At 65.6% G+C, this 25,464-nt stretch overlaps 2 protein-coding genes across 2 annotated transcripts; one reads left to right on the forward strand and one right to left on the reverse strand.

The window, feature by feature from the left end:
- Positions 1-2,385: 2,385 nt before the first annotated feature.
- Positions 2,386-9,779, forward strand: EGFL7 (EGF like domain multiple 7). Its single transcript, XM_028094850.2, has 9 exons — positions 2,386-2,443; positions 5,970-6,091; positions 6,352-6,468; positions 7,319-7,434; positions 7,600-7,695; positions 7,836-8,000; positions 8,706-8,770; positions 9,256-9,418; positions 9,526-9,779. Exons 2-9 carry the CDS (start codon positions 6,012-6,014, stop codon positions 9,546-9,548), a joined length of 825 nt encoding a protein of 274 aa, XP_027950651.1. The 5' UTR covers positions 2,386-2,443; positions 5,970-6,011; the 3' UTR covers positions 9,549-9,779.
- A 431-nt stretch (positions 9,780-10,210) lies between these two features.
- On the reverse strand, positions 10,211-23,839 carry AGPAT2 (1-acylglycerol-3-phosphate O-acyltransferase 2). The gene is made up of 6 exons (XM_028094841.2): positions 23,507-23,839; positions 14,449-14,582; positions 13,817-13,992; positions 13,495-13,590; positions 11,679-11,751; positions 10,211-10,935 (listed from the first exon to the last, which is right to left on the reverse strand). The coding sequence occupies exons 1-6, from the start codon at positions 23,686-23,688 to the stop codon at positions 10,760-10,762; spliced, it is 837 nt and encodes a 278-aa protein (XP_027950642.1). The 5' UTR covers positions 23,689-23,839; the 3' UTR covers positions 10,211-10,759.
- Between the last annotated feature and the right edge of the window lie 1,625 nt (positions 23,840-25,464).

Genomic DNA, 25,464 nt, shown 5'->3' on the forward strand with positions numbered 1-25,464 from the left:
TCAACGCCCCCCTGGGGTAGCCCCTTCGTGGAGAAGGCCTTAGTCTCTGGGCTGACAACCGCCCCTCCCTGTCACCCCTTCCTCCCGAGCCACTCTGGGCCCCAGGGACACGTGCGGCAGGCTGTGCTCTGACCACCAGCCTATCTTGCCCATCCCCAGGTCTCTTCTGGCTGGGTGCCCCCTCCCAGGGCGGGGGTCCCTCCAGATTCCCACGCTGGGCATATACATCTGGGGGTGCAGGTGCCGGCCATGGGGGAGAGTCTAGGGTCACAGAACAAACAGTCCCTCCTGTGGAGCTCCAGTAACATGGCCAAGGGGCCCAGCAGGTGGCTTCCCAGGGTGCCACGTCCTCCGTCACACGCTGAGACCAGTAGGTCCCAGGGTCGCCAGCCGGGCCTGTGCCTGGTCTCTGGCTGCTTTGGAGTTAGACTCTGAAATCCCAGGGCACCGCTCCCCCACCCCTGCCCACAGCTCGGCCAGGCCACCCCCCTGATGGCCCCCACCCGTCCCTGGGCCTCCTGTTTGTTCGCTGACAGCTCCCTGTTATCAGCGAGGAACACACACAGGAAGTCCGGCCGGGAAGGGCCCATCCCAATCCTGATTTACACGGGATGGAGCATAAAAAGCCGCCCTTCCTCGCCCCGGGAGGAGCCTCCCTGCCCTGAGCCGGCTGTCCCACACAGCCCAGCTGGAAGCTCCAGTGGTCAGGCGAGGCAGGCGGCCTCCGGAGGCGCCTTGGGGTGGCCGGAGACGGGGAGGATCCACCTCTGGGCTGAGCAGGCCACGATGGGGGCCGTGGCCAAGCCCGGGCCCGGGCCGTATCAGGTATGGCAGGGGTGGCCTTGGGGGTCAGGGAGCGGGCCGAGCAGGGCGGGCACCCCCTTGGCTCCCACCGACCCTCGACCGCAGCACGTGTCCCCTGGGTGCGCCCGCTCTGCACCCTGCTCTCTGGGCACCACCTCGTTCTTCTCCCTAATGGTGCCATTCCCACTGCATGGAGGACACTCGGGCCCCTTGGCCAAGGGCACCCGTTGCGGATGGCCCAGTCTAGACCGACTCTGGCCTGCCCGACGGGGACACTCAGCCCTGGGTGGCCCCGCAGCTGCTGTGACCCCTGGGAGGAGAAGCCGGATGCAGCCTGTGGCCTTCCTCTCCACACAACCTCCTGGCCGACTCTGCCGTCCTGGAGGGGCCCCTAAGGTTGGCCGGGCTCTCCGCTCAGAGCCGGGGGTCCCAGGCCATCCCCCAAGGGTGGGCAAGCACTCCAACGTGGGTCTGGGAGGGGAGGCAGAGGGGGCTTCACGCAGAGGAAGCCCAAAGCCAACTCTGCAGCCAGGATGAGCCGTGCTCCTTGGGCGCACAGCACACGGGACCAGGGGAGCCCCCCACTTCCTGCTGGGCTGGCTTCGGGGGCATGAGTGGGGTCCTCAGGCAGAGGGACAGCCCACCTCAGACCCTGGGAGAGCCCCTGCTCCCCCTCTCCCCCCCCGCCCAGAGTGCTTGAGTCCCCCCCCCAAAGGCCCCCCAGCCCAAGTGGAGGCCTCTTCGGCTTCTGCCGCCCCTGTGGTCCCACGGCCACCGCAGCGGTCTGTCTGGGGAAGCCCCGTGGCTCCGATGGAGAAGCAGAGCATGAGGCCTCAGCCCGGGGTTAGCAGCAGAGTGAGGACCAGAGACCCAGCCAGGCTGCAGGGCGCAGAGGGTCAGGGACAGGATGGGGGCAGGGGTCTGAGTGGGGAAGGTCTCCCCTAGGACTGGCTCTTGACTTTCACTGCGTGAGTCTGAGTGAGGGCTGCCCCGCTCGGGTTTGGGGGCCAGGGGACCCGAAGTCCTTCAGTGGCAGGGCCCTGCTCTCACGACTGCAGGTGTCCCAGCCACAGCCACCCCAGCTGCCCTCAGACCATCCGCGGGGGACTTCCAGGGCCCTCTCATTCTGGGGGCTTCTGTCCAGCCATCTGGGTCCCCTCCCTTCCTTTAGCTCCCACGCCCCAAAGTGGGCCCTAGCCTGACAGCCCACAGCTACTGGCTCTGCAAGAAGCCTTCCCCTTCCCCCAAAAAGGACCCTTACCCAGCACCCTGGGCTTTGCAGACTTTCAGCATCATGCCCAGCAGCCTGTCCATCCCCATCTCCTGGGACCCAAGCAGGTGTGTCTCTCCCTCAAGGCTGAGGGTGTGAGCCACAGGCAGAATACGGAAAGACCCATTTGGCTTCGGCCATCATGGGGCTGGAGGCCTGTTACGCCACGCGCAGGCTGAGGCCCCCACAGGGGCATGGAGCCTGGCCCCCTTCCCAGCCCCTGGACATCAGGGTGACCAAGGCAGCAAGCTAACCCACACTACGTCTCTGACCTGCAGACTCCAGCACAAGAGAAGTGCAGGGAGCCCCCGCCAGCCAGAAGAGCAGCGGCCACCGCTGTCCAGGGGATGACAGAGCCCCCTTCTCCAGGTGAGTCCCACAGCAAGCTTCAGATGCTCGGCACGAGCAGGGGGTCTGCCTGGGCCTGGAAATGTCCTACACACACATGCACTTAGGTGACCGGGGACCAGGCTCCACTGAGGGGGGCAGGCCCCGCACCTCGCACATGATGAGGGCCGTGATAATCATGGTGTGGATGTGACCGAAATAATACTAGAGGCCCCGGGTGGGGCGTGCCTGCACCTGGTTCCCACCACCCCCCTTGGTGGGCACTGCTGTCACGAGGGGCTGCTTTAGCCCGGGTGACAAATGCAGAAATGGAGCCCAGGAGTCCCCGGTGGTGACCACAGGGCTAGAGGGACTCCCCGGGGGCCTAAGGGACACCCAGGGGTGGTCCTGACTGTCCTGAACGAAGGGGGGTGCCCCGTGGGAGTCCCGCAGAGTCCCTGAGCGGGCATACTGGTTGGGAGGTCCCACCTAGGATCCAGCCAGGCTCTGCCATGTCACAGCTCTGTGTGATCTCGTGTAAATACGGGGTGCCCGAGCCTTGGGGGTCATGATGTTCACCCTACGGTGACCGCAAGGTAGTGGTCAGCTAGAGCCCCTGGTGCCCAGTGAGCTGGCCACCCCGTGGTGATGGCCATCCGCAGGGTTTGGTGCTCAGCCTGGGAGGTCGAGGACCCGCCCCCCTTCCCCCGGCGAGAGCGGGCTCCCCACGCGGCCTCCGGGCACCTGACCCGCGTCCCAGTCCTGCGGCATCCTGCTGCGGGGCCTCGGAGAGGGCTCAGGAGGGGCGGCGCGCTCAGGCGGGCGCGCGTCTGGAGTCCTGGGCTCGGGCTGACTGACTGCCCTGCCCACGGGGCGCCGTCCGCCGCGGGCCTCAGTGTCCCCATCTGCGCAATGGGGGCGGGCGGGGGGGGTGCTCAGAGCCCACCCGGGGCGGGCCGGGCCGGGGGCGGGGTCGGGGCGGGGCGGCGGGCGGGGCCGGGGCCCCTCGGCGTGGTGGCGGCGGCGGCGGCGGCGCGTGCGCGCCCGGCTCGGGCGGTGAGTGCGGAGGGAGCGAGCGAGCGCCGGGCCGGGGGGCGCGGGGAGCGCCGAGGGCGGGGTCTGCTCGCCGCGCGCGGGGGGCGGGGGTGGTCGGGGGCCTGGGCGCGCGCGGAGCTGGGGGGCGACGCAGAGCGACCGCGGGGAGCCGAGAGGTGAGCGGGCCGGGGGCGCCGGATTTGCCGCGTGGGGACACGACCCCCAGCCCTGCCCGGATCCTGCGCCGGGTCCGGAGAATGGGCCCAGCGGCCTTCGGAAAGGGCGCCCCCTGCCGGTAACAGGCGACGAGCCAGGCCGCGCGGGGGGTCGGGGCCGGGGGCGCCGCAGCCCCTCACCCGCTCCGGGCCCTGAGCGTTCCCCAGGGCCTGGCTGAGGGCCTCGCAGGCCCCAGACCCCGTGTCTCTCTCCATCCTCACCCCCACCCCCCACAGATCCGGCGTGCAGGGGGAGGGGAGGCTTGGGGCCGGCGGCGGAGAGGACGCTTCCCCAATGTCCTGTCACCCCGCCTTTCCGCCCTCCCAGGGTCCTAACGTCCAGAGCACCCCTCCCGGTGGAAGGGGGGGAGCCCCCGGCCGCCGCTTTGCGGCGAGTCAGGCCCCTCCTTCTGCGGACCCAGCCCTCCGGGACGGGCGCTGCGGGGATGCAGCGCGGGCAGGTGGGAGGGGAGGTGGTGGGCTGGGCCCCTGCTGACCCCTCGGGGAGGGTGGGACATCACCGCTCATCGACCTGCGGCGCGGCGGCCACCCCCGCCCCAGCTGGGCTGCAAAGGGAAATGAGACTCTCTGCCAGCCCTGCACAGGCTGGGCAGCGCCATGGGCCTCCGCTGGCCCAGGAGAAAGCCTGACTTCAATCCTGAGTCTCTCCTCTCTTAAAGCATTATCCCGCTTGAAGCCTCTGTCAATGAGTAGGGGAGGTGCTGGGGTGGATATCTGGGGGGGGGGGGACAGTTACATCTGCAAGAGATGAGCCTCCCCCACAGGGCACCAAGTGCAAGCACGTGTGCTCCTGCCCAGCCCCCCGGGCCCTGGGGCCACCTCTGCCTTCCCGGGGTCTGCTCCCCAGTGTCACCTGTTCCCATCCCTTCAGTTCTTGCCTAGATCCCCAGGAGTGCCCCCTAATAGTGTGCACCCCCCCGGGTCCACTCCCAGAGGTCCTCTTCCCAAGCTGGCTCGCAGGACATGACCCTTCCCCCAAACTAAGTCCCAACACCTTGGCTTCCCTTCTTGGGCCACCACAGTGAACAGGGGGTGCAGGAAGGACTCTCCTCCAGCTGCCTTCCACCTCACCTGGGGCCGTGGGCCAGAGCAAGGACCCCACTCCCAGCTGACTGTGCACACCCATCATGGTATCACTCCCCTTGGGGTTGGGCTTGGCAGGCCTGAGGGCTCAGCAACTGCTCGCGGGGGTCACTCTTGATGCGACCAGCTGTCAGCTGGAGGAGGGGCCTCTGAGACCGTACTGGTGTCTTTGAGGAAACCGAGTCCCAGAGAAGGGGGCGACCCTACCCTGATTCTACCTCCTGCGACATGGAAGTCCAACCGTCTTCCATGTCCTTCCTGCTGGATGCCCTGCAGGGCCAGGGCCTGCCCACCTGGGCGGAACCCCGCCCCCTGGGGGCCCCGGGTGCGGTGCCTGGAGCGCCCCGTCTCCCCAGATGCTTGGCCGCGCATGTGGACACCTCCCCCTCCCCCCACCGCACGGGCCCCATCGGCGCGTTGCAGACCATTAATTCTGGGCTGGGTTTTCCCACATCCCAGGAATGCTCTCCCGGGTCCCTGGCGTCCATCCCCAGACGAGCAGGATGGCATTTGGCTCCACTGGCATGTGGGGAGGGCTGCTCCAGGCCCCTGCCCCCAGCCCAGTCCCGGGAGCCCTGGAGCAGACCAGTCAGACCCCAGGGTAGGAGGGACCCCCTGCCACGCAGGCTCTGCCCCACTCTGAGAAGGACCACATGGCCCCTCGTGCTGAGCACCTGCACCCCCTCATAGACTCCCATGCCACCCCCGTGGCCGGCTCCCCATTTGGCAGATGAGGACACTGAAGGCCAGAAGGACCGAGCCAGCTGGGCCAGGTTCCAGCTCTGCCCACTACCACCCGGTCGGCAGACTGGGCTGGGGACCACCCTGCCACGACACGAGGGCACTAAATCCAGCCAGAGGAGGGAGAACTGGTCCAGAGGCTCCCCCTGGGCCCCCACCTGCCCAAGTGAACGTTGCTGGAGCTGCGGCTGCCTTCAGGCTCACCCAGACCAAGCTGCTGCATCCTCGCCCTTCTGGGGTGTTCCAGGCTGTTTGTGCGGGGCAGAGGGCTGGCCTCCCTTGCTGGGGCGGTGGGAGGAGGGGGTGGCTGCCACGGCCCTTGGGGGCTCCTGCGGGCACGAGGCTGCAGTGGGGGGCCCTAGCAAAGCGGCTGAGCTGGGCAGGTGTCCCAGAGCCAGGGACCGGGCTCCCCCAGAGGCATGGGCTCAAGGAGGGATCTGCAGAGGGGCTTATGGGGGTGCCTTGTGCTTCAGGCCCCCCTGAGGAGAAGGCCATCCCCCCTGCAGACACGGGCCATGTTCACCTCCAGGGAGCTGCTGCTGGTGTGGTTCCTGGTGCTGGCAGTGGGTGGCACTGAGCACGTCTTCCGGCCTGGGTGAGTCAGAGCGTGGGGGGCTTGGGCCTCTGGGTGCTGCAGCGGTGGGGGTGGGCAGCCAGGAGCCCTCAGGGCAACCCCCAGGACTGGGGGTGGGGGGGCATGGCTCTTCCTTGCGGTTCTTGCTGAGGGTCCTTCCTGTGGTGACGCTGGGAAGCCCCTTCCCCAGATTCTTGGCTGCCTCGGCTCCAGGGCTGGAAGGGTCTGGGCTCTGGGCTGGGAGCTGTGGGACTGACCTGCCGGTGCCCCCACCTCTGTAGCCGCAGGGTGTGTGCCATCGGGGCTCCCAGGGGCCCCGAGTCAGAGTCTTTCGTGCAGCGAGTGTACCAGCCCTTCCTCACCACCTGTGATGGGCACCGAGCCTGCAGCACCTACCGGTGAGCACCCCCTGCCCCCTGCAGCACCCCCACCTGCCACACATCAGCCCTGAGCCCCAGGAGGGCTGTGCACCCCAAGGTGGGAAGCCCGGGCCCACGTCCAAGCGGATGGCAGAGGCTGATGCCTGTTTTGACTCGGGCAGTCTTGGTCCCAGGGTGTCGCTGTAGTAACTCAGACATCATCCCGTCCTGCTCTCATCTTTGGGGGGGCTCGCCCATCCTGTCTGCTGCCCTCTGCTTTCGGGGTGCTGGCTACAAGTTCTTATCCATTTGAGATGATCCCTGCCTCGCCCAAACCTGCCTCTGAACTCCGGGGGGGGCACCCCCTCCCCATGACAGCCCCCGAGGGTCACCGGTGGAGACTGTACTCCCAGGCCACCCTGGCGCCCAGCTGACCGCCAGCAGGAGCGCGCGGGTCTCCTCCGGTGGTCAGCTGTGGAAATGTGGCTGAAAGAGATTTTGTTGTCTGTGGGGTTTTCAAAGACCTTCCTGTGGGATGTGCCCCTGCTGGCCAAGAAGGTGGGGGCGGTGGGGGCGGGGCCCATCAAGGGGCGGGGCCCATCAAGGGGCGGGGCCCATCAAGGGGCGGGGCCCTGGTCCCTGCCCCTTTCACTAAGCCGGCAGGGCAGGAAGGGGTGGGTAAAGCCCCATTAGTGAGCGCCCCCTTCCCCACCTGCCCAGGGGAGGGGCCGGGCGTCCAGAACTCAGAGGCTGCCCATGGCTTGAGCAGTGCTGGGAGGGAGCACCCTCGGCGTCCAGGGGCCCAGTGCCCAGGGAGGGAAGGTGGGGTGAGGAACTGGGGAGCCCGGCCAATACTGCTGATGACTCCCTGCCCCTACCCACCCCACAGGACCATCTACAGGACTGCCTACCGCCGCAGCCCTGGGCCGGCCGTCCCCAGGCCTCGCTACGCCTGCTGCCCCGGCTGGAAGAGGACCGGCGGGCTCCCCAGGGCCTGTGGAGCAGGTGAGAGGTGCAGGGCCTTCCCCGGGGCCCCGCAGACCCGGGCAGAGCCCCTGCGGCTTTCGCCTGAGTGGAGTGCCTCCTTGCCGTATGGCACCCCTTCCCCGGCTGCCCGCTGCGGGGCCCTGGGGACCCCCCTCCGTTTGTGACAGGCCTCCCCCTCAACAGCAATATGCCAGCCACCGTGCCAGAACGGAGGGAGCTGTGTCCAGCCAGGCCGCTGTCACTGCCCTGCAGGATGGCAGGGCGACACCTGCCAGACAGGTGAGGCTGCCTCCTGTCCTCCCGGAGGGGAAGGGTCCTCTGGACCCCTCGCTGGGCGTCGGGGGTGGTCCACCAACAGGCGGGTGTTGAGGGGGCTCAGTGTGGGTGCCACTCCCTAGCTGACACCGCTTTTTCTGCAGATGTGGATGAGTGCAGGGCTGGAGGGGGCACCTGTCCCCAGCACTGCGTCAACACTGCGGGTAGTTACTGGTGCCAGTGTTGGGAAGGGCACAGCCCATCTGCAGATGGTGTGCTCTGCCTGCCCAAGACAGGGGCCCCCAGGGTAGCCCCGAACCCCACAACAGGTAAACTTCCCACATGCCCCCCCCATCCTTGCTGCTGTGCCTGGGAGGAGGGCCAGGGAGGGCCTGGGGAGGGGGTGGGCATCAGCCTGCACATCTGTGCTGGGCGCAGTGGGGGCTGCCGGGGGCCTCCCGCCCTGGGCTGCAGGCCATCTCCCTAACCTGGGCGTAAGTGGTGATCTTCCCCAGGGGAGAGATGGGCGCTGCTTTCTTGGGGGCATTGTGGGGGGGTTGCCGAGAGGGGGCTCACCTCAGCCGGGAGAGTGGAAGACGCGCCCCGGGGTCCTCTCCGTGTCCCTGCCCCCACAGCCAGGAGACGCCACACCTCCGCTGACGACGGGACATTATTACTTTTGGTACGCGCTGTGACACTTCAAACTCGTACCGTGAGTAATAATGCGCTGTCGGCAGCCTGGCACCAAGAGCACGACGTGGACCTCGGCTTGGACGGCTCAGCACCGCGGGGACCCTGGCGCTGAGGGGTGGGGCGGGGCGCACCTGCCGGGTCAGGGCATGCTGACGTGGCCAGGCCGCCTGCCAGACCTCAGGCCAGCCTCGCTGCCTAGAATGGGGGTGGGGCTTGAGCCCCGTGTCCAGGGCTGTGCCCGGCCCTTGGCCGAGGCCGAGAGGCCTCTGCGTGGGGAGAAGCCGGCCTGGGGTGTGGGGTGTGGAGCAGGGCCTGCCTGATCAGGGCTGGGATCTCCCCAGGCGTGGACAGCGCAGTCGAGGAGGAAGTGCAGAGACTTCGGTCAAGGGTGGACATGCTCGAGCAGGTGAGGCCGGCCCCCTCCATCGTCTCCTGTGGTGTAGCTCAGACCCTCAGGGTGGTTGTGGGGTTCTGTGGGGGTGGCCCCGGGCAGGAGGCCTCCTGGGTACTGACAGCCCAGGCCAGGCAGGGCTAGCAGGCCCAGGGGCCTCAGGACAGGAGGGCCAAGCTTGGCCGTGCCCCCCCACAGGCAGCAGAGTGCCTGAGGCCAGGTCCAGCCCACCTCTACCTTTGTCCCTGTGGCCTTTCTGTGGGGCCGTTGGCCTGAGGACCCCTTGGAAGCTCTGGTTCCCCCCCCCAGCTCCTGTGACCCGGGACCCCAGGCTTTGGGGACCACTGCCGGGCCGGTCACGGGTGTCCATCTGCCCATGCATCCCGCTCTCCTGGCACAGACGCTCCCTCTGGTGGACATCCAGGGCCCTGCAGAGCCCTTACAGGCCACAGGGTTCCCTAAAAGCCTTGTGGAACAGAGAGGGTCCCTTCTGCCCACAGAAGCTGCAGCTGGTACTCGCCCCGCTGCATAGCCTGGCCTCGAGGGCCCTGGAGCACGGGCTCCCGGACCCCAGCAGCCTCCTGGCGCACTCCCTCCAGCAGCTGGACCGCATCGACTCTCTGAGTGAGCAGATCTCCCTCCTGGAGGAGCAGCTGGGGTCCTGTGAGTGCCACCCACCCCCACAGAGCTCCCCGGGAGCCTGGGACCTGGGGGGAAGGAAGGTGGTGGGGAGCAGCGGCCTCTGACCTCAGCCCTTTGTCCGTCCGCAGGTTCCTGCGAAAAGGAGCTGTAACAGGCGGCCCGGGCCCCTGGCCCTGGGTCCTGGGAGCCTTGCCCACCGCGCTAGGTTGGGCCAGAGGGGGACTTCGCGCCAAGGCGGGGCGGGAGGAGGGGTCCCCCTAGGTGTGATCCAGCCCCAGCGCGGCCAGCACCAGTGAGGGGGGCCGTGGCTCAGGGGAGGTACGAGGGTCTTGCTCGTTGGGGGCACCTCTGCTCCGTGTCAGAATAAAATGAAGGTTCAGGCGCTGCTGTGTCCTTGCTGGATTCTGGGGGGCATCCTGAGGCTGATGGGGGGCCACCTGCTGGCTGGCAGGAGGGCAGAGGGGCAGCCGTGGGGCACAGAGGGGGGCTCCAGCCACACTGGGCCCTCCTCCTACACGGGGTCTTGGTCCCCCCTCTCCACAAGGGGCTAGAGCTGGTGGTTTCTGTGACGGCGAGCCTGGCCTCTCGGTGATAAGCTCCAGCCAGCGGCCAGAGAGCAAATCTGACCCCCAGCGTGCCCGCCGCCCGGTTCGGGGGACATCCCCACCCCTGGAAAAACAGTTCCGCAGGATGATTGCGGGCCTGGCCCCGTAGCGGGGCACTGCGGGGGGCAGGGAGCGCCCCTGGAGGCGGCGAGGCCAGCCCTGAGCACTGTACCGCCCTGCCCACCCCGAGTGACCACAACTCACCGGGTGCTTCCAAGGGTTTGTTTATTATAAAACACGGACGGTGTGCAGTGCCTGTTTGGGTGGCTTGCTTCCAAGGCCAGCAGAGCAAGGACCTCTGCTGTGTGCTCTCCCTGAGGCCCCAGGTTGCACAAGACCGGGTGTCCAGCCGCCCCCCCACCCCCGCAGAGTCCCGTTTCTGCCAGAGGACCGGCCGCCCAGCCGGCCTCCACGCCCCACGGGCCGCGGCAGGAGGGTAGAGCGTCTCAGCCCTGGCCATTCGTCCCGAGGCCGTGCAGCTCAGCCCTGCCTGTCGGCCCAGCTGGTGCTTCGCCTGCTCCCGAGTCTGAGAGGCACAAGTGTGGGCTTCTTGGGAAGGTTCCAGCTGACTCTCCTTTTGGGGGGACATCCGAGGCCAGTGACAGGAGGCAGCCTCCCGCATCCAGGGCCCGGATGAACGGGGGAACCTCGGGAGGAGGGCACAGCGGAACTAAGCAGCCAGGGCAGGGGGAGGGGTCCCTCTGTCCCCTCTCCATCCAGGCCTTGTCCCTGGGTCCTGCCCCACCCCAGGCCTCGGCTACTGCGCTGGCTGGCAACCAGGTCCTGCAGCCGCCCTGTTCTCCTGGGGTGTCTTGGATATGCGGAAGAAGGTGGTCCTCATGGCCTGGTAGCAGGTATCCATCAGCTTGGGGACATCAGCAACAGTGAGACCACTGGTGGGGATGGCATCCAGCACCTCCACCTTGATAGTTCCTGTTGGGGGTGGAGCATCAGCCGCCTGGGGCCCCCACCCGTGCCCGCTGTCCTGGCGCCCAAGCTGCAGCCTGTCCTTGCTCCGGCACCAGCTGAACCCCCCTCTCCTCCTTCCCCTCCTCGGCCACCTACCGGCCTTCCCTGGACACCCTGGTCTCAGGTGGTTGGTTTTTAACTGAGAAGAGTCAGTACAACCAAACCCTTAGCTCCTGAGTCCGAGCTTGGTAGGTTCTGACAACTGTGTATTTCCCTGCGAGCCCCACCCAATCCTCCCCGAGAAGGGGCCCGCCTGCCTCCTCCCAGGCACCCACACCCACCATTCTACTTCCATCCTCCACCGTGGTCTAGGGGGGGCCACGAGTCCCAGATATGGGGGCGTGGGGGGACACAACTTGGCTCCTCCCCCCCGCCCCGCTGCCCTTCAACCTTTGACCCCACCTTCCTACCTAGGCACCAGGTGCCCACATTCGGGATCTGGAAGGAAGGGTAGTGGCCCCAAGTGTCACGGCTGGTGGGCATGGGGGTACCTGGGAGGCTGCTGCCCAGCTTGGGCCTCTGTGTGTGAACTCAGGCACCTAACCCTCCCCGTGCTGGGATTCCAGATTCCTTCCTTCCTTCACTCACCAGATGATCCCTGGCCTACAGGAACCACCCGGAAAGGGGAACTACCCTACCAGGGGCCTGGGTGTCCCCGTGACAGAACGAGGCACGCCCGCGGGTGTGCACAGGTGGTGGGGTGCTACCTGAGCTGAAGAGCTTTGTCTTGGGGTTGTAGAAGGAGGAGAAGCTGGAGTATATCACAGGGATGACAGGCACCTGTGGATAGAAGCCATGGCGCCTGAGGACACACGGAAGCCCACCCCCAGCCCAGCCTGAGCCCCAAGGATGAGCTGGCGCGGGGAGCCCTGCCTTCCCACTTGCCTGCCTTCTGCCTAAGGAGGTCCCGGGAGTGCCCACAGCTACAGGCCAGGCAGGGTGACCTGCCTCAGGCCCCTTCCACGCATGACCCCGGGGCCCGGGACACCTTTCATGCCCTGGGTTAATGATCACCCCCAGGGGCCGTTTCTGACCCTGGTGTCTTCCAGGAAAACGAGCAGGCCCTGCCCCCTCCCCGGTTACAGCTGTCCCCAGCATTCCATAAACTCATCCTGCACAGCATCACTCAAGCATCCCCTTCACCAGGAAGCCTTCCCGGGCCGGCGCACGTCCCTGTGACTCACATCTGTGCCCCCACTGGGTCCTAGTTTGCCCAGGGAGGGCAGGGCCCTGTAGAGTTTAGCTGGAGGTCACTGAGGTCCTTCTGCCCACCCCTCCCCCATCCTGGGGAGGCAGGGGGCAGCTGTAGCCCGGGAGGGGACAGGGTCTGCTGGTATTCCTGCAAGACACCAGGGTCAGAAACGGCCCCTGGGGGTGATCATTAACCCTGGCGGTCAGGGAGCCTCTCCCCGGTACCAGCAGGGGTGCAGGCTTGGAACACAGGGAGGCGACAGGCTGGGAGGCCCCGGGGAGACAGGGACGAGGGCAGCGGAGAGGGCAGGGAATGCCGTCCGATCTCCTGGCTGAGGCTGCACTACGCCAGCCCCCCCAGAGCCTCTGCAGCGCCCTGTCCTCTCTCCTCTCCCACGAGCCCCTGGTCCCATCCCACCAGCAAAAGGAAAGGACATCAGCCCCAGGTATGCGGAGGGGTGCCCTCCACCTCCCAGCCGGAGGGGCCGCAGGCCCAGGGGGTGAGAGCTCAAAGCCCAGGCTCCTCCACCCCATTCACCGGCTGCTTCCACACCCCCACAGCTGAGAGCCCCCGGAAGGAGGGCTCGCCCGGCCTTGCTCAGGGCCAGACAGCAGGGGGCGCGAGAGGCCACCTGAGCCAGGTGGAGGGCCCAGAGCAGACCCCTGCCCAGGCGCCACCCAGACCCTAACTGGGCAGGACGAAAGGCCCTCCCCCTGACTGCAGATGAAGACTTTTCCCTGCACGAACTCCCCCAACACAGAACCAGGAGTGGGACAGGGCACCCTTTAGCCACCAGGAGACACTGCCCCGGGGGATGGATGGACCCGCAGTTCTACGGGCCTCACCCCCAAGCACCTCCCGGGACAAATGGCACCTTGGAGCTCAAGGACCAGGAAAGTAGAGGGGCCCACCGCAGAGTTCCAGCTCACTCTGTACGGGCCGCCCCCCAGGCCCAGCTCATCTGGCCCCAGCCCATGGTTCTGCAGGACTGAGCAAGCACTCGGCCTTCCCCAGAGAGCCCAGCAAGTAGGCCTGCCACCGCTGCCTCCCCTGGGGACCCCTGCTGGCCAGCTACCAAGGGGGCTGCCGAAGCTGGGTGCGGGATCCGATCAGCAGCACCAGCCTTGGTGCTCAGAGTGGGCAAAGGGGCCCAAAGAACGGCCCTCCCAGCAGGTCAGAAACCAGGTGTTGGAGAGGTGAGGAGGCCCTGTGCCCGCCCAGTGGGAGGTGGTCCCCGACCCCCAGTGGCCCCAACCTGGCCATCACCTTCGGCTTTAAGCCAACCTGGACCCACTTCCCTGCCCCGCTAGGAGGGCAGTGCCCTGGCGCACCTGGGTCTGGATCGCCAGGTAGAAGGCGCCTTTCTTGAAAGGTAGCAGGTCTCCATTGTCGTTCCGTGTGCCCTCAGGGTAGATCCACACTTTGAGCTGTTGGGGGGGAAAGGAGGCAGCTGTAGCCGGGCCATCCCTCGGGGCCCTGGGCCGCCCCCTCCTAAGGAGCCTCCCTTGTCAGCTGAGGCCACCACCGCAAATGCGCAGATGCGGAGGCTCGGCTCGCGACATTTCCACGTGCAGGGGGCTGAGGTGCTGTTGGGCACCTCCCGCCGAGGGGGAGCGTTTGCACCGCCAAGCAGGCCCCCAGCCCCACACTCACGTTCTCCTTGACCATGCGCTCGCCCACATCGGCCATCACGGTCATGGCGGTCCTGGAGTGCTGCCGGTTGATGAAGAAGATGCCCCCAAGGTACATGATCAGGCCCACGGGTCCCAAGAAGATCAGCTCCCGCTTGGCAATCTGCACGCAGCGCTCAGGTAGGGCCTCCATCAGGCCTGCAGGTGGCCACGGGCACCAGGCAGGAAGGGGTCGGGCTCAGAGCCAGGCAGCCACCTCCCCAAGGAGGAGAGAGCCAGCCCTGTGCCTGGACCACCAACAGGCCCGGGGCCGGGTCATGCCTTCCCACTGGCTACCCGGCCAAGTCATGTGGCCTCTCGGCCTGTTTCCCGCCTGTAGAGAGCAGTGAAGCCAAGCTCCCAGCCACCGGGGTGAGGGTGGCAGAGACCCGTACCCAGCGTCGGGCACACACAGCTTTGTCATGTGGCTGGAGGGAGGCACGGGTCCACCTGGCCTGGGCTGGCCCCCCTTTCCCACCAGGTCATCTGGGCCCAGGCTCCAGCTCTCTGAAGCACCCCTCCCCCTCCCCTCAAGAGACCAGGGCAGCGTCCCAGGCCGAGCCTCCGGCCAGGAAGGACCAGCTCTCCCACCAGCCCCTCTGCACCCTGGCTTACCCATCATGTCCAGGATGCTCTGGTGGTTAGAAATGATGACACAGGGGTGGTCCACCTCCAGCTTCTGGAGACCCTTTGTCTCAAAACGAAGGCCGAATATGTACTTAAACTTTGAGACAAACCATTTGATGATCCTGAGAAGAGAGAATGTCAGTGAGCAGGGCTCCCCTGCGCTGCACCCCGTCTTGGGCTCTGGCCTGGAACAGACCCAGCAGACGGAGCCTTGGCTGGCCCTCTTCGCGGGCAGCTGGCGGGACCCTGAGTTCACCTTCCCCTCCAGGAGCCGTCAGGTCCTGTCCCTCAAGGGGTCAGCGAGTGTGGCCGGGTCTCCTGCCACCCTGGCGGGAGCAGGGAAGATCAAGAACAGAAAGGAGCGAAGCCTCCACGGGTGGACGCCTGGCCAAGGGGAGGCCGTCCTCTTCTGCATCTGCTTTGCGGGGACCTGCCGTGCGGCCCTGCCCTCACCCCACACCCCTGCTTGCTCATCCAGGGGCAGCTGCAAGGGCACTGGAGGCTGAGAGCCCCCGGAGGGCTGGGCTGGGTCTGGTTCTCGGCTGTGTCAGCAATGAAAAACCCTACATGGAGGGGCGCCCGGCTGGCTCGGTCGGGGGAGCGTGCAACTCCTGATCTCGGGGTTATAGGTTCGAGCCTCACGTTGGGTGGCGAGATGACTTATAAAATCTTTAAAAAATAATAAAATAAAACCCAACAGAGAGAGAGGGATCCCTGCACCCCTGCAGAGGCGGCGGGCCCCCGCCCACAGGCTCTGGGGAAGGAGACCCTGGGGGGCAGTGCCACACCGGGAAGAAGGCATCCACAGCAAGTGGAGACCTTTCCGGGGGCTGACTGCTCAGGAACAGGCGGCAGTGCTGCCTGTGATGAGACGAGCGCGGCCAGGCTGGGCTTGCACCCCTCACCCCTGTCCTACCGAGCAATCCCACCGTCCCCTTCTCCCGGGCCTACAGAGCGCAAATGACCTGCCCCAGGGGAAGGCAGAGGAGGGGAGCGGGGTGTGAGGGGCCTGGGCCTCCCCCGCTTGGAGGTCCAAGCCCTTCCAGCCCCGGCGACCTTCGGGGGCTGCCTCCAAGCAGCACAGGGGGGCCTGAGTGGCTCTGGGCGCAGGGACGTGTCTACAGGCGCTGCTGGCCTCGGAGGACGCGGCGGGGCCGAGGGCTCTACCTGGGACGGGCTCCAGTAGGGGCCAGCCTGCGGGGGTGAGGCTCAGAGCTCTCTAACGCCCCGCAGGGCCCCGGTCCGCCCCATCCCCTGTGGGTGGCTGGCCCACCAGTGACCCAGAACTGTTCCACTTCCCACAGGTTCGGGCAGCACCCTCAGCCCCCCAGGTATCTGCGTTCATGGCAAGGGAGGGATTTCCCATTTTATACACAAGGGTGAGTAACTGCCCAAGGCCCGGAGACAGCCCTTAAGACAGCAGACTCAGTACTGGCTCAAAGCCAGACTCTGTTTTTCTTTTAAATTGTCCTAAAATGCACATGACCCAAAACGTACCCTCCTAACTGCTGTTCGGTGCACAGCTCAGGGGCGTCAGTGCATGCGCACTGAGCCGTCCCTCCATCCGTCTCCAGAACATGCTCCTCTTCCCAGACTGGACTCTGTTCCGTTACACACGGTCCCCTCTCCCCCAGCCCCTGCCCCCTGCGTCTGTGGATCCGACTCCCCTCGGGCCTCCTGGGAGTGGATCCCTCGGGATCTGTCTTTCTGGGTCTGAAAGCCAGCCTCTCACTCCGCTGCCCCTTTCACAGAACAGAAACCCCGTGGAAGGGCAGCTCTCCCATCATCCCATGATGCAGATGGGGACACTGAGGCTCAGGGAGGCGTGGCCGCACGATTAGACCGGCCATCCTTCCCTGGACCTGCCAGCCTCGGCCGACTCAGGCCAGACCTGCCCATTTTTCCCTTCCCGCTCTGGGATCTGTGTCCCAGCAGGCCCTGCACACAGGGGGAGCGAGCTGACCAGCTGCTTCACCTCTGCGGGGCCCCGTTTCTCATCTACAAAGACAGCTTCTCAGTCACTGTGAGGCTTGAAGGGACAAGGAGAGAGCACGGCAGGCACTTTATAAAGGGGAGAGATGGAAATGTCCAATAAACATGGAAAATCTTCACTCTCACTAGAAATCAAAGCAACACACATTGAAACAAGAGCCCTGTTTTCAGCCTTTGAGTTGGTTCGGTCCAAAAGAAAAGACCGGTAACACGAGGGGTTGGCCCAGATGTCAGGAACAGCCGCCGGGGGACGGCGGGTTGACAGCACCTGGGCAAAGCCGTGCAGAAATCCAGTCCCGGGGCAGATGGGCAGAGCAGCCGGCTGAGCGTCCACTCTTGGTTTTGGCTTAGGTCGTGATCTCAGGGTCATGGGATCGAGCCCCACGTCAGGCTCCAGGTTCCGAGCTCAGTGGGAAGTCCGCTTCCCCTCTCCCTCTGCCGCTCCCCCGGCCTGCGCTCTCTCTCTCTCTCAAATAAATAAATAAACCTTAAAAAGAAGGAAGGAAGGAAGGACAGATGGAAGGAAGAAAGAAAAAGAAAGAAATCTGGTCCCTCTTCCAGGATCTGATCCTAAGGCAGTTATGAGAGGCAGGCCTGCAATCCTCAAGTGTGGTCTGAATTAGAAAAATCTGAAGGGCGCCCGGCTGGCTCCTACCGTAGAGCCTGCGACTCTTGATCACAGGGTTGTGAGTTCGAGCCCCACATGAGGGACAGGGATTACTTAAAAATAAAATCTTAAAAAAAAGAAAAGAAAAATCTGAAACCGAACCGTCTGAAGGTCCCCGGCTAGGGAGAGGTGAAGTAGCGGTCGGATCTGCAGCCTGCTGGGGCGGAGACCTGGACACCCCATGCTGCACTAGCCAGTCCACGAGCGCCCCCCACCCACCGCGGAGGACCCCCGGCCACATCTGGAGGCGGACCGCCTTCTCTCTGCTGGAGGTGTCTACTGGCTTCTCTTTCCCTCTTTCAAAATTGTGGCAAAATATGTGTCACATAAAATTTATCTTTTTAATCATCTTTTAATGATTTGATTTATTTGACAAAGAGAGAGAGAGAGAGAGCGCGTGAACAGTCCCAGCCAAGCAGGGAGTCCGCCGTGGGACCCGATCCCAGGACCCTGGGATCACAACCTGAGCGGAAGGCAGACGCTTCACCAACTGAGCCCCCCAGGCGCCCCATCATTTTAATCACTTTTAAATGTCCGGTTCAGTGGCATGAAATCCACCCACACTGCTGTGCGACCGACCCCACCATCCATCTCCAGGACGCTTCTCTCTTTCCTGTTTGGATTTCTTTGTGTATCTGACACAATGGATTGACCACAGACTGGTTTTTCTGGAACTGTGGGAGATACTGTGCACAGACCCCCGGCAGCGGGCAGCGTGAGGGAGGCCGGCCCGGAGGGAGCAGCGTGCTCCGCACAGTCGCACGAGGAACGCGTCCACGCGGACTAGAACACGCACCAGCTGCGGTGGTTACGGCAGGCTGCCAGTGGTCGTCCTCAAGGGGACAAAGCAGTCTCTGCAGGCCACACACACGCAGATGCCCGTCCACCTGTCCTTTTCCCGATGTCACACAGTTTCAAGGTTTTTTGTAAAAGTGGTAAGAAAGTCCATCATTTTCACAGTTTCCTCAATATGGAAGGAAGCAAACCAAGCTTTGCAGCGGCTCCTGCAGACCGTGGGCCGCCAGGGCCAGAAAGCCAGGGGTCCTTGCCCAGGAGAGCAGAGTGTACTCCCCACGGGGGTGGGGATGGGGGCAGGTGGGAACACCTCCAACCCTCACGCCTGCGCAGCACCTGCGATGTGCCAAGGGCGGGACAGGAAGCCTCACTTTTTGTCGAGAGAGGGGACACTCCAATGAGGGGGCTTAGGCGAAGCGGTTAAGTGACTTGCCCAAGGTCATGCAGCAGAGAAGCCAAGGTGGGCTGGAACCCACCTCCTTACCTGGTTTTTGGAAAACAAGTGAAAAATGCCAGGGAAGGGGCATACTGGAGGTGGGGTGGGGTGGGGTGAAGACCCAGGACTGCAAGATGGCATTCCAGAATTGCAGAAGCAAATCCTTCCCCCTTCCCTGAGGCTCTGCAGACCCTGCCCAGTGCCCCGCAGGACTGGAGGTGGCTGGCCCTGCCCTCAGCCAGCCCACAGCAGCCGCCACCATCCTGAGCACCTGCCCACAGCCCACCTTACCTGAGTGCCCCTCCACCAGGCGCAGGTGAAGTTCAGGGGGGCTGCCCCCTCAGGAGCCAGGGCCCCAAAACTTGGAGCAGGTGTCCCTGGTGCTGGCCCCGGGACATGGGCACACAACTCTGGCTGCTGCCCTACCCCCTCTAGCCCCCAAACCCCCAGGGAAGCTACTGGAGTGCAGCCTCGGTTACCTGAAGCCCAACCAACCTGCGGGTGCATTGAGTGCCTGGCACAGCATTCCAGAAGCACCCACCAGCGGCCAGGTGGGTGACTGGTACCACCTTTTTCCACCTCAAGCCCCCAGAGCAGGACCGTTCCTCAAGCAGATGAGATGTGCTGGCCCTGCCTGGATCTTTCTCAGGAGCCCTCTACTTAACCCCAGTCATGAACTGCTGAGACCGCCTGAGCGCTATAAACACCACGGATCCCTCCAGCGCCCACGGGAGCCCAGGCTCACTCCGGCCAGCCAGCTTCCTTGGATCTTCCGTGTTCAGCCTGAGGACCCCCGGGCCCTTCCCAAGCTCTGGGTGAGCTCACTCGCCATGACCTGGGGCATTGCCCTCGACCTCGCCCCCTCTAAGCTTCCATTCCTACCTGTAAAAGGGGAAGGGTGTGGAGATTGAGCCTTTGAGGCTGGGACCCTGGGAGCAAACAAAGTGATGATGTCACAAGCAGATAAGAAGAATCCAAAGTAGGTAGCACAAGTGCCCCAGGCCACCTACCTCTCCCCCAGCCAGCAGGTGCTCCAGGCGGCTAGAAGGAAGTTCAAGGCCAGGCCCTGGCCACCTGCTGACCTTTGCCCTCAGCCGCTGGACTGGAGCTAGGTTGCTTCCAGATCTGGGCGGCTGTTTCAGCTTAGGCACGCCAGTCCTCAGCCAGACCCCTCGGGGTGTGCCCCAGAGAGCAGGGGTCCTGGGTGGGGTCCACCTGGGGGCAGCCCCGGGTGAAAGCTGGGGGCCGGAAGGGGGAGGGGCCGGCAAGCCCTTAGGCCTGACCCGGGACCTCCAGGGCTCCGGGGAGCTCTGGTTTCTGGGCCTGCAGCAGCACATCCAGGGGCGGGCGTCTGCCCCTGGCCATCCGACTCCAAGAAAAACAAAGGCAGACTTTCCTGCAAAACCAGGATCCCCTGCCAGCCCCCACGAGCCACGGGGCTCCCTGAAAGCACCCCATCCCCATCTGTGCACACCCCAGGAACACACAGCGGCTGGCAGCACTGGCTAAGAGGCTGAGTTGTCCTGGGTTCAAGTCCTGCGCAGCATCGATAAGCCCCCTGGTCTCTGGCCTAAACAATGCCCATTCTTCCCTCTTTGAGGTTCCGCAGGAGCCGCACAAATGGAGTGCCTCGCTACCCCACCTCCCTTGAAGCCAAGAGCCGTGCCACCCAGGGCCTGGCCATTCCGATGGATTCATGCAGTCCAGCCCCCAGAAGCCCTGCCACGGTAGTGTATGCATACCGGCCCCTGAGCGTGGTGGAGCCACAGGATGGAGAAGCTGGAACCTTCTGCAGGACCTGGGCCTCCCAGCTCCAGTCTCCTTCAATGCACAAGAAAGTCAAGTCTCGTGGAGAAGCCGCTGTCACTAGGGGTCCCGATCCTGCAGCCGAACCTAATCCTCACACACACAGCTGGGCTTCACCCTTGTCTCTGTCAAATGGCTGTCCTAAGGGCATCTGCCTCGTGGGGCGAGGAAACAGGGCCTAATACTCCACCGTAGCCCAGCACGGAGAGCACAACCAGCCCCCGGGGGGATCCTTGGTCTCGGCCCCCAGCGGGTGTGAGGGTCAGCTCTTCTGTTCCCATCAGTTCCCTGCACACTCAGAACTGGAGTCCAGCAGGCAAAGGCCTCCTTGGGCCACTGCCCAGAGCCCCGTGGGGAGGGGCCCCTGCTGTTCCGGGGGAAGGCAACAAAGCAGGGGAGGGGGCAGAGCAGGGCTGCCCCCCGGCAGAGCTCCCGGCACCGCAAGCCCGGGGCTCCAGTCCTTGTCGGCGCCGCTGCCCCTAGTGCTGGCGGGCACAGAGGGAACGTACGAAGCACGCACTCTGGAGGCCCTCCCAGTGGGTCTGCACCCCAGCTCCGCCACGTCTTAGCTCTGGGACCCCAGGCAACCGCCTCCTCCCCGCTTCCCTGCCTCTCTTCCCCCCCTCCCCCCCCCCCCCCCCCCGCCGGGAAGCCTTGGCTTCAGGCGGCACCTCTGACTCCTCATCAGAGGAATGAGGCACACATTATGCCCATCCCCACAGTGAGGACAGTGGGCGTAGACACCGTGGCATCGAGCGAGGTGGGCCACCTTCCAGAAGTCAGGGCGGGGCTGGCGAGAAGAGCAGCCAGGGTGCTCAGGGGTGCGGGAAAGACTGCTGAGTGAGGCCACGGCGTGTCCCAGCCCCTCTGCGGAGGGGCCCGCAGGGAGGGGGTAGAGAGCACGTCCGCTAAGCCCTCCGGCACCTCCACCCATCCTCCTGGGTCCTGTCCTGGAGCAACGCAGCAGCTCCAGGCTCTGCCTCCCTGGGACGCACCCCTTGGGGGACTCCTGTTCACACCATGCCCCACCCGTACCCCCACTTCAGCTATGGCTAGGGGGTCTTCAGAGTCATCACCGTGACCCACCCCTGGGGGGCTGGGGGTACAGGGGAAGGAGGCTGTGGCCTCTCCCTGGGGTGCAGGGAGCACCTGCTGTTACCCATCAGCGTCCTGGGGTGGGCCCTTCACAGAGCCTGAGTCTGGGGGCTGCCCTAGGGAGGGGAGAGCCGCAGGAAGCTCCCACCCAGTACTGTCAGAGCCTCTAGGATCCCGAGGGGTTCAGCCTAGTTGGCCAGAATCTCAGGTGAGACTGGGACTAAGGGCCAACAAACCCCCGGGGGGGGGAGGGGGGCGGGCAGGGCCAAGGGAAGGCCAAATGTAGCCGGCCTGCCAGATCCAGCCATCAAATCAGAAAGGGCCTGGTGACTTCTGATTTGACCCCTGGGAAGCACCTTTGAAGTCGGAGTCAGTCCTTTTAAAGGACAAGGAAGTTGCTTGTAAAGAGTCCACCCGATGACACAGTTGGGGGAAGAGGAGAGTCACCTCCTGGTTCTGTCACCTCTGCTAAAAACCTGCTCTGGGGGCCAGCTCTCCCCCTGCCTCCCACTCCTGACACCTCAGAACCACACACGCTGTCCCCTGGCCTGGCTCTAGGAGGGCAGTACCACCTCCGAGAAGCCCATTGGCCTGTGGGTCCCGGAACCCACACCCCTCCTCCGGCTGGAGGCCAGCCCCCAGCAAGTGCTGAGCCGAGGCTCCTGCTGCCCACTGGGGACTCCAGGACCCCAACTCGGGCCCTGCCTTCGGAGACGTGCACGGCCTCAGGCATCCCTGCCCTGGAGTGGTGGGGGCCCAGCTTTGAGGAACCCCCTGCAAACAGGTCCTCCCCTCCCCAGGAGCACTCCACGCGGGAAGATAGCCAGTAGGGCCACACACCTGGACTGTCCCTGGGGCCTGCACTCCCTGGGACGTTGGCCTGGGCCATGCTGGTGGTGGGCAGGGGACACCACAGACCCACGGAACACGCTCCACTCTGAGTCCTCACCTACTCTGGGTAGAAAAGCCACAAACCCCTAAAGACAGGGCTTGGAGGGCCCACGCAGTGTGGGCCAGTCCCAGCAGCATCGGCTGGTGTGGATGGGCAAGGACAGAGGGGGCGGGAAGTCAGCAACTCTCACCCACTGCCCTGTAACCACGCAGGGGGCAGGGACTTCAGGGACCACAGTATCCTCACGGCAGGCCACAGCCAAGAAGCTGTTGCAAAAGCCACAGAGATAAAGGTTAGCAACAGCCGCCCTGGGATCAGACACAGGGAGACAGGGCAGGAAGAAGACCCCGCCCCTTAGCCTCTGACCCAAAGAGACCCCCCCCCCCACTCTTCAGCCAGGCCTGACCTCCCTACCCCACACCCACCAGCCCAGCTCTCGGAGGTGTCTACAGAAAAATTCCAGCCACCCCTCCCTTCCTTCCACTCTGAGGCTGGACCTCAGGGGCCAAATCCACCCTTCCCATTCAGGAGCCTCCTACCTTCTTAGCAGGACCCGCAGGGAAGGAAAGGAAGTCAGCCCCAGGGGCGATCACAGGTGCGGGTAGGCGGGAGGGGGCGCAGAGAAGGCAGGGGCCCCTGGGGCTCTAAAGCGCCTCTTCCAGACCAGGGCGGTGCTCCAGCAAAGCCCCCCCTGCGGCAAGCCCCGCAGTCCGACCCGCTCTCTCCCCGCGGGTGGAGCAGGGCTGCGCCACTCCCCGGCCGGCGCCCCGAACGCCCTTTGCTTCCCGCGGGGCCCCTGGCGGGGCGGAAGGACGCGGCGGCGCTGGAGACCGAGACCTTTTGAAGTCCCTCGGTGTCTGCGCCCGGGCGGGCCCGGGCACGGAGACATTGTGACGTGAGGTCCCGCGGACCCGTGCCCGCCGCCGGCCGCTCTCCCCGCGCGCGCCGCCCGAGAGCCCCGAGAGCCACAGGCGGGGCAGGAAGGAGGGACAGGAGAGAAGAAAGTTAGGAAAGCGGAAGCGGGCGGCGGCCCGCGCTCCGCCCCGCCCCGGCGCTGTCCTCGCGCCCCCCCCTTCGCGCTCCCCGCGCCCCCCCCGTGTCCTGCCCCGCCGCTGTCCTCCCGGAGCCCCCCCCGTGTCCTGCCCCGCCGCTGTCCCCCCGGCCGGCGCAGTCCCCGCGCGCCCCCGCCCCGCGTCCTGCCCCGGCGCAGTCCCCGCGCGCCCCCCCCCCGCGTCCTGCCCCGCCGCTGTCCCCCCGGCGCCCCCCCCCCGTGTCCTGCCCCGCCGCTGTCCCCCCGGCCGGCGCAGTCCCCGCGCCCCGCCCCGCCCCCTGCCGCTCCCCTCCGGACCCCAGGTCCCCTTGCCTCATGTTCTCCACTGTCGGGCCGTGGTGGCGCAGCAGGCAGATGACCGCGGCCACCGTGGAGGCCGAGAGGCAGAGCGCGCAGTACAGCGTGATCTTGGCGCAGAACCTGGCGGAGCGGCTGAGCTGCACGAGCAGCAGGAGCAGCAGCAGCGCGGCGGTCAGCCACGGCCAGAGCTCCATGGCCCCGCCACGCCCGGACCGCGCCCCCGCGGCGGCGTCCCCGGAACCCCGACGGCGCTGGCCTTGGCTCCGTCTCTGGGCTCTGGCCTGCGGGCGCGAGGACGACCTGTGGGCTGACGACTGCGAGCCTCCTCCCGCCCGCCCGCGCCCCTTATTGCGACGGCGGAGGGGCGGGGCGCCCCGGGGCGGAGAGGGGAGCGAGCGCGCCCAGGAAGCTGCTAGGTGAGGCGCGCCCCGCCCCGCCCCGCGACACTCCCCCTGCCCCCGCCGCCCGGTCACCTAGCTCCTGGCCGGGCTATCCGCGTCCCGGCCCCGCAGCCGCGCGGCGGGTAAACTTGGGCTCCGGCACCGCCCCCCCGCCGCCGTATGGGCCTCCCCGCCCCGCCCCGCCCCGCCCCGTGTTCCCCACACCCCCGCTGCCCCCAAACCCAGAAGCGTAGCTCCAAAGGCTACCCAAGGACGCAACCTCTCTGGCAGCCCTGTCGTCACACAAAGGAGCCCCTGAACTGCGCCCGCGTGACTGCCGCCTGGGCCACCTGCTCCTTCGGGCCCCTGGGGCAATTGCAGGGAGACCCTGCTGGTCCGGCCGGGGGGCGACCTCGCTCTGCGGGCCTGGGGGGCACACACAGATTCCGGGTGGAGGCAGTAGGAATGGGGCGGCCTTCTGGGCGCGGCTGGGGCTGTCCGCTTTGGGTGCCAGGAACAGTGCGTCACCATGGCCGGGAGCAGATACAGGGCGATTGTGCTCACATCAACTCAGCCTTCGGCCAGCCTGGCGGCATCAGTCACTTAGAGCTTGGCTTGGGGTGGAAGGAGGGCCCTGGCTGGATGTCCAGGTCACGGCTGCAGGGGCAGCCCACCGGTCCCAGAGAGCAGACTGAGCTTGCCCTTGTCCTCTTGGCTGCCTGGGGTCCTGTGTCTGCTGCAATTTCCAAAAGCCCATGGACACCTGGCACTCCTAAGGGCATCAGGAACTACCTTATGGGTCTCCTGGGTTTTTCAGATGCTGAGGCAATCTGTTACTGAAATACTCTCCTGACAGCCCCCAAAACTGATCTGTTCTCTCTTTCTCTCTCTCTTTTTTTTTTTCCGTGCAAATGGTGGTTTCATTAAAGCACAGGGACAAGACCCATGGGCAGAAAGAGCTGCAGCCTCAAAACTGATCCGTGTTCACTGCAAATACAAAAGCTTCGCTCTTGAGCTAAACGGGGACCCCTCGCTCTAGGGAAGGTGGGGCTCCCTGCAAGGGCGTAGTAGCCCATTCACAGATGTTCCTAGCATTTCCCTGTGGGGAGGATTGCTTCAGCTGAGTTCCACGCGTGGTGTTTCTCAGTGGGACCAATAAGAGCATCTCGACTCAGTCCTGGTCCGTCTGTGGGGATGCGGCTTTGTGTCCCTGTCAATACACGAGCTGGTCTCTTTCCACTCTTGCAACAGGCTCCTGCTGCACCGGCCACAGGCTGTAGGATTTATGGGCCCCTGGGCAGGCGGCAGCAAAGCCGGAGAGCATGTGGGTCAGTGGGAGTGGGTGGCCTGCGTCCAGGGGTGCAGCTGCAGCCGGGAGGAGCCTGGGTCACAGCGGGCTTCTCTGTGGCTGCTAGCCATGCCTGCAGCCGCAGGTCCTCAGGGGGTCCAGACGGGATGAATGGAACCCAGGCCTCACAAGCCGTGCAGGGCAGAAAGGGCCGCTTTGCCCAAGGGGACTTCCTTCTGGTCCCTGAGCAGCACGCTTTCCATGGGACCCCTCCACCTCTAGCTCACCCACCTGGTCCCTGC

The sequence above is a fragment of the Eumetopias jubatus genome, unplaced genomic scaffold, assembly GCF_037043125.1.
Source record: "Eumetopias jubatus isolate StellerSeaLion01/CBP00866 unplaced genomic scaffold, mEumJub1_p1.0 scaffold_15, whole genome shotgun sequence".
NCBI lineage: Eukaryota > Metazoa > Chordata > Mammalia > Carnivora > Otariidae > Eumetopias > Eumetopias jubatus.

Excerpts from the sequence above, each read along its gene's own strand:
- EGFL7 (XM_028094850.2), top strand. The coding sequence starts at position 6,012 with ATGTTCACCTCCAGGGAGCTGCTGCTGGTGTGGTTCCTGGTGCTGGCA. Across the intron at positions 7,696-7,835 it reads GGGCGACACCTGCCAGACAG|ATGTGGATGAGTGCAGGGCT; the intron begins GTGAGGCTGCCT and ends CTTTTTCTGCAG. Across the intron at positions 8,001-8,705 it reads AGCCCCGAACCCCACAACAG|GCGTGGACAGCGCAGTCGAG; the intron begins GTAAACTTCCCA and ends GGATCTCCCCAG.
- AGPAT2 (XM_028094841.2), bottom strand. The coding sequence starts at position 23,688 with ATGGAGCTCTGGCCGTGGCTGACCGCCGCGCTGCTGCTGCTCCTGCTG. Across the intron at positions 13,591-13,816 it reads AGCGCATGGTCAAGGAGAAC|CTCAAAGTGTGGATCTACCC; the intron begins GTGAGTGTGGGG and ends CCCCCCCAACAG. Across the intron at positions 10,936-11,678 it reads GACAAAGCTCTTCAGCTCAG|GAACTATCAAGGTGGAGGTG; the intron begins GTAGCACCCCAC and ends CACCCCCAACAG.